Source organism: Gadus macrocephalus, chromosome 4 (assembly GCF_031168955.1).
Source record: "Gadus macrocephalus chromosome 4, ASM3116895v1".
Classification (NCBI taxonomy): domain Eukaryota; kingdom Metazoa; phylum Chordata; class Actinopteri; order Gadiformes; family Gadidae; genus Gadus; species Gadus macrocephalus.
The window spans coordinates 30,188,429-30,196,052 of record NC_082385.1 but is presented as its reverse complement, the minus strand read 5'-3'; the positions used below and the strand labels follow the sequence as shown (position 1 = coordinate 30,196,052).

At 42.9% G+C, this 7,624-nt stretch overlaps 1 protein-coding gene across 1 annotated transcript in view; it reads right to left on the bottom strand.

Moving 5' to 3' along the window:
- Nucleotides 1-955: 955 nt before the first annotated feature.
- The window catches only part of LOC132455191 (NACHT, LRR and PYD domains-containing protein 3-like), a 381,632-nt gene continuing 374,963 nt past the window's right edge, over nt 956-7,624 (bottom strand). The window contains exons 5-8 of the mRNA XM_060048992.1: nt 5,927-5,990; nt 5,520-5,742; nt 3,011-4,793; nt 956-1,554 (exon numbers count right to left, since the gene is read on the bottom strand). Of these exons, the coding sequence (XP_059904975.1) occupies nt 1,242-1,554; nt 3,011-4,793; nt 5,520-5,742; nt 5,927-5,990 (2,383 nt within the window). The 3' untranslated portion in view covers nt 956-1,241. The remainder of the gene's footprint in view (nt 1,555-3,010; nt 4,794-5,519; nt 5,743-5,926; nt 5,991-7,624) is intronic.

Sequence of the window (7,624 nt, the reverse complement as noted above, 5' to 3'; positions counted from 1 at the left end):
TAATTTTGCATTTTAAATTTGTTATTAGAAATGTTTTATTAGTTTACCTAAATGTCAATACAGTAGATCTTCAAAATATGACTAATTTAGAATTCAGATAACTAAAAATTCAGCAAACTCCAGAAAATGTCCATAAAAATACTCAGTTCTAAGAAGAAAAAAATATTTAACTTTACTCTAAAGTCCACCTTACTGTCTATCTACATGATTATGAATAGAATAGGAATATAATAATACAGACACCTTATACCATCATTAACACACTGAATCCAAGGTACACCTTTTACTGTCATGGCAACACAAATAGAGTGAGATTGAGGTCTTGTGTTTGATAAGATGAGTGGTAATGGCGCTGCGATGCACGCAGACTGCCAAGGTTTAGTTCAGTGCTGGGTTAAATAGCGGCTGTATTGCAGCGCCAGCTTGATCGCTCTATTGGGAAACACGACCCACATAAATTCCCCTGAAGACACTCTGCTTTAATCAGAAAACTAAAACACTGGTTTGTACTTTGCGCAAAGTTTCATTTAAATGTCACCGCAGCACTATTCAAGAGCATGTAAAGAAATGCACTATTCAGGATGACCCAGAGAAGAAGATTAATCCTAATTGGATTATATTATCCAATCTGAAGCCGGCTATTATAAGTAGGTATTTGATTGAGGAGGAGGAGGAGGAGGAGGAGGAGGAGGATAAAGAGTTGGTTAGTGAGGAAAGAGATGTCGCGGCGCTGGTGGTGAAAACAGAAACAGACCCCCTATCAGTGCTTACGTTAATTTGTAAAGTGGGAGGTCCCGGAGCGCAGAGGGGGGGTGGATCCAGTGACTCAAAACGGGGGTTGGTAACGGAATACACTGCCTACGTAGCTTCTCCGACTAAAAAAACCTAAACAACGCTGTATGTACATCCGGGCAATGTTTATTTTATTTACAGAACGTCCACGGGTGGGAAATGTATAATAAAAGAATACATGGCAACAATCGTTTTCACAAGCAGCAATTATCTATGAGACTATTAAATGAACCAGGATCAACGGATTGCTGCGTGCGCGCCGTGGTGCACCGGCTAAGACATGCACACTGCCGTGCACGGACAGTAATGTGCACGCCGCGGTGTACGGACCCTGACCGCAAGGTGCGCGCCTCAGCTTGTATTTTGGGTTAAACAATGTTGCTTTGACGTTGTGGATTTGAAAATAATCCATTGTTTTACCGTTAATATCAATCTAAATTAATCCACTGTCAAATATGGATCTTGTTAAAACTCAGACGTGAGATTTTACTGGGGCACAGCAGATCAATACTGGGGCACAGCAGATCAATACTGGTCCTCTGATGGGGAAATTGTGATGGAACTGTTTGACCATTGAGTGAAACTAACCTGAGAGTTTCCAGTGTACAGTGTGGACTCCCCAGTCCAGCAGAGAGCAGCTTCACTCCTGAATCCTGCAGATCATTGGTACTCAGGTCCAGCTTTTTCAGACTAGAGGAGTTGGAGCTGAGAACTGAGGCCAGAGCTTCACAGCATCTCTCTGACAGATGACAGCCATTCAGCCTAAACACACAATAAACAGAACACGTTAAAGTAACTTAGATCTTTTAATTTCAACATAATGAAGGACTTGTGTTGAAAATCTTAAATTTGAGTCGATGTCTTATTAATTTAACTAATATATACATTAGATCTTTATGTTTATTCAATATTGGAGTTTTTTGCAGTGTTTGAGACTCGTATAGTATTTTAATTTTACTTTTTATTGAAGTATTATGTATTTTTTGTGTTGTATTGTAATACATGCTATAGTTCATCTACAGAGATGTTTTGTTTATTAGGGTTACAACCAGCGGCGGTTACAAGGGGAGGGGGCTAGCGGGGGCTTGAGCTCCCCTGAAACAGGCCAAGCCCCCCCTCCCAAAACCCCAAGTCATTTTGTTATGACTAATATTTCATTTAATTTTAAATGTTTTTAATAATAATGTGGCGAGAAGCACGGGAACGACCAGAGAGGAGCCCATGTTATAAGAGTCTGACACTCTCGTGTCCCATTATCCACACCACCCTGAGAGAGACTTTATGTAAACACACACACACACCTGAAACACACATCCTATCGCCCACAACCACGACTGCCTCGGTGCCGCCGACCCTCCCAGGATCAAATGCGGCACGTGGTGAAGCCGGCCATGATCGCCACAATAATATAATAATAATATATATATTTATATATATCATTAATGAAGACATCGAACTGACTTATATGTAACAAAACTGAACGATGAAATCATATTTTTCATTTGTGTAAGTGTTGATGACCGTTGCTGCTTGTTGTGTGATTTGAATGTTTGATTCGTATCATATTGTAGTGTGTAGTAATATTTTTTGCGTCAAAATATATCAGCCTCTGCTATAAACAATCTAGCCCCCCGTAGCTCCTGCAATCATAATTATATGGTGCCGCTACTGGTTACAACTAATAAGTAAATGCTTCAATATCATTTAGCTGGGCGATCTCTACAAAGGATTAAGTACTCTCCTCCTTTGTCTCTTCCCTCTCTCTCCTTTTTCTCTCTCACTCGTGACCTCTCACCCTTCCCCCAGATGACCCGGACGTCTCTGTGTCAACGCATCCTAACGGTTAAACCCAAACAGTGTCCATATAACTAAACGTAGTGAACAAGGTTAAAATGTTTTAAAATAATGGGTTACCTTTTATTAATAAAAAAACGTATATTTATGAATCTATCCGTATCAATACTTATTTATACATATAGCTACATATTTCAACACAGCTGTATTTAACTATTATTAGACAATATTCATTTTTGTTTCTTTATTTCTTAATTCATAATAAATAGAGCTTTTCAGTTTGACTTTTCAACCTTGTTACACAATATAACGTTGTGTATATTGAGATACATGTTATAAGATAGCCTCGAAAGAGGTTTTCTATGTTACCATAACATTTATGTTCTACTATAAGGGATATTGTGTATTGTAATAGTGAACCTACAGAGATATTTTGGAGGCTTTGACCACTGGCAGCAGCCTCAGAAGACCTTGCTCTGAAGCATAGTATTTATTCAGGTCAAACACGTCCAACCCCTCTTCTGATGTCAGTAGGATGAAGGCCAGAGCTGACAGTTGAGCAAGAGAGAGAGATTCTCCGGAGAGACTTCCTGATGTCAGGTACTGTTCGATCTCCTTCACGAGAGAACGGTCGTTCAGCTCATTCAGACAGTGGAACAGATTGATGCTTCTCTCTGGAGAGGGATCTCCGCGAATCTTGTTCTTGATGTATGACACGGTTTCCTTGTTGGTCTGTGAGCTACTTCTTCTCTGTCCCAGCAGACCTTGTAGGACTTCCTGATTGGTCTCCAGAGAGAGGCCCAGGAGGAAGCGGAGGAACAAGTCCAGTTGTCCGTTCTCACTCTGTAAGGCCTTGTCCACAGCACTCTGGTAGAGGAGGAGGAGTTTATCTTCCCCAGAGGTGGGTGGTTCTTCTGAGAGCAGATTGACACCATCGTTGATAAAGGACAGAAAGACATAAAGGGCAGCCAGAAACTCCTGGAGGCTCAGATGGAGAAAGCAGAACACCTTGACCTCCAACATCCCGCACTCCTCTTTAAAGATCTTGGTGAACACTCCAGAGTACACTGAGGCTTCTTTGATATCGATGTCACACTCTGCCAGGTCTGCCTCGTAGAAGATCAGGTTGCCTTTCTCCAGCTGGTTAAAAGCCAGTTTTCCCAAAGAAACAATAATCTTCTTGCTCTCTGGACCCCAGTATGGATCCGTTTCAGCTCTCCCATGATACTTCCTGTCCCCCTGTATCGACTGAACCCAAAGGAAGTAGCTGTACATCTGAGTCACGGTCTTGGGCATCTCTTCTATCTGGGATTTTTTTAAGATGTCCTCCAGAACTGTAGCAGTGATCCAACAGAAGACTGGGATGTGACACATGATGTGGAGGCTTCGTGATTTCTTGACGTGGGAGATGATTGTGTTGGCCAGTGTCTCCTCTGTGAATCTCTTCCTGAAGTACTGCTCCTTCTGTGGGTCGGTGAACCCCCTCACCTCTGTCACCATGTCAACACACTCAGCAGGGATCCGATTGGCTGCCGCAGGGCGTGTGGTTATCCAGATGCGAGCGGAGGGAAGCAGGTTGCCCCTGATGAGGTTGGTCAGCAGCACGTCCACCGAGGACGGCTCTTTGACATCAGTCCAGGTCTGGTTGTTCTGGAAGTCCAGAGGAAGTCGACACTCATCCAGACCATCCAAGATGAAGAGAACTTTGAACCGTTCATATCTGCAGATTTCTGCTTCTTTGGTCACAATAAAGAAGTGATGAAGAAGTTCCACCAAGCTATACTCTTTCTCTTTCAGTAAATTCAGCTCTCTGAAAGTTAAGAGAAATGTGAAGTGTATGTTGTGGTTGGCATTGCCTTCAGCCCAGTCCAGAGTGAACTTTTGTGTTATGATGGTTTTACCAATGCCGGCCACTCCAGTTGTCATTATTGTTCTGATTGGTTGATCTTGTCCAGGTAAGGGTTTAAAGATGTCTTCACATTTGATTGGTGTTTCTTCCTTGGTTGGTTTCCTGGAAGCTGTTTCAATCAGTCTGACCTCATGTTCTTTGTTGACCTCTCCACTGCCTCTCTCTGTGATGAAGAGCTCTGTGTAGAAGTCATTCAGACCCGTTTGAGTTCCTGCTTTAGGGATTCCCTCAGACACACACTTTAACTTCTTCTCCAAATGAGACTTGATTTTACGTTGGCACTCAACAGCAGCAGATCCTACATGAGAATGAACAGAAGACATCAGATAGTGGATGGTGACATCAGTTGAAGCATGTTAATATTTCCTCTAAAATGATCAACTTCATAATATTTACTGACTTCATTACTTGTGGTTCGAGAAGCTGGTCGTAACAAGGAATGGTTACATATCTTTTCCTTTTTTGTTTGTTATTTACACCGCAAAATCATTGGTCTAATGACAATAACAATGATCGTGAATCAGTGGAAATTAACTTCAAATGCTGATATAACAAGATAGTGCTGCATCTCTTCCACTTATTCCACTTAGTTATTCTGCTGTTGATTTGCCATTTATTGTTGAACATTCTTTATCCTGATGGACGCACCGTAACCTTTCATATCCAGATCAAACCATTTAACTTCATACCCAACAATTACCCTACATATCTGGACCAAACCATTAACCTGATCTAACCACAATAACCCTATATATCTGGATCAAACCATTTAACCTGATCGGCCGACAATAACCGTTCATATCTGGATCAAACCATTGAACGCCCAAGAAGAAAGATATCTCCACAATGCTGAATTATTAATGAAGAAATAACTTAACACTAAATTAAATTATGTTATTTCTAAACAGAACAAATAAGAGTCTCATACTACTCTAAATATACATAATCATTCTGTTTTCAAGATAAGAGTCTTCCGCGCTTCAAAATAATTGTCGCCTCTGTCTTCAAAATAAGAGTCTCTTACTGCCCCACAGTGTGTCGGCCAGTTCCTCCTGGTTCATCTCCATCAGGCAGAGCTTTGTGATGTCCACCACTCCCTGTATGGCGCGCCTCCTCTGCTCCTTGTTCTTAACATCCTCCTCCTCCTCCCTCTGAAACTCTGAGCATTGTGGGTAATCTGAGAAGAGATCCCTCCAGAGCTTCTTCAGCTCCTTGTCTAGGAAAGCGTGTGCGTTCTCCTCAGCCCTCTGGAACAGAACAAACATCAAGGAGAACTTTACTCTGAACTCACTGAGGACATCAGAAGCATCTGTCCTGGATTCACATCAGCTGGTCCAAAGAGGGAAGCCTGGAGACTATGAGCACCACAAGAGATGCTTTCTAATGATCATGTAGAGCTGAAGTCAGATGTCTTGGTGGACATTTACACACCTTGATCAGCTCTGTTTGATGCTTCTGTACAGGCCTGGTAACCTTTGAATTCTTCTGGTGTGATCTGTGAGGAACACAAATACACACAGTCACACGTACACGTACACGTACACACACACACACACACACACACACACACACACACACACACACACACACACACACACACACACACACACACACACACACACACACACACACACACACACACAGGGGGTGGGGGGTGCTATGATATATGGGCTATTATGACACGGCTCTTCTCCATGCCGTGGAACGCTCCGTTCACTTGCATGGGCCCTTCACAACAATGCCAGCGTCTTCAGTTGCTAAGCGACGTCAAGGTCTTTGGCCAACTATTTCTCTGCTGATCAACACTACGAATGGTAACAAATAAATTGTAAAAAGACACCTTGTGAGCAGGGCTCTACAGTAACTTTTTTTTTCAGGAGCACTCGTGCCCCTAAGTTAAAAAATGGGGGCACAATAGGTTTTTGTTTAGAACATTTATTAGCGTGCAGAAATTGCACACACCAACAGCAGCAACTTACTAAAGCAAAATTAAGACAAATAAATAGACAAGATTACATTTAGGCTACACAAAACAGCACCAATTTCGGCTTCCACCGTACCAGGGTTATTGGGCTGGGTGCGATTTATATAGAAATCGGGACAGCGAGAATGCCTAGTGGACTCGATGTGTTTCACCACAGCATCGCGTTTCAGATGAGGGTTCCCCGTTATAAACAGAGAGGAGCCTGCCATTGCCGATGGGGCTTCCTTACAAAATGTACAGAACATTTTCATGTTCTTAGCATCATAAACTAGCCACCCGAAATTTGGAGACTTTATCGACTACAGTAACAGCATTAACTTTCTCCCCGCAGTCTATTCATTATATTGTAATGACCACGGAAGAGGCAGTGAATGAAGTATTGAATAGACAGCGATTTAGATACCTAATAAACCGTGGAACACACAAGACTGGCAACCATAGCAATGTAGGTAAACAAACCCCGCTAAACCCTCCCGTAGCGCTCCCCGCGCTACGGCCATCCAGAGGCGCAATGAGCTTTTGGCCGTGAAATTATGTATACAATACAATTATATTATATTATATACTATTCTATATAGAGCTCGCAAACGGCAACAATCACTTTCTCCTCCATGCTGCGGTTCACCCCGGACTGCACTGCAGGGAACGGTTGGCCGGTTGAAAACCGATTGGCTGTTACGTTACGCACGTCACTCAGTGGCCACGCTGTTGAACGCTGATTGGCTGTCATCACGCGAATGTCGCGGCAAAGTTTAAATATTTCAACTCGAGCAAAAGTGGCGTGCTGCAAATCCACCTGAAATCCACGTTAACGCGCTCGCCTGTGCCGGGCAAAAGTGTCGCGCTGCAAATGGAATCGTTGCTTTGTATGGAATCGTTTCGTCCCTTCGCGTTTGGTGTGAACGCACAGTATAGTGCGCTCGCACGCGTGCTCCTGTTTTGTTTTTGTCGTTCGCACGCCAAAATATTCACTCGCAAATGCGAGTGAAATGGGCGCACTGTAGAGCCCTGCTTGTGAGGTTATTATTTAGTTTGGCAAGTTGCCGCTCATTATCGAAAATAAGCCCCTTCAGGTCGAAGCACCTCCGTTTCGCGTCGGTGTCAGGTTCGCCCTGTCTTATTTTCCTGATAATGACCGGCGTTCT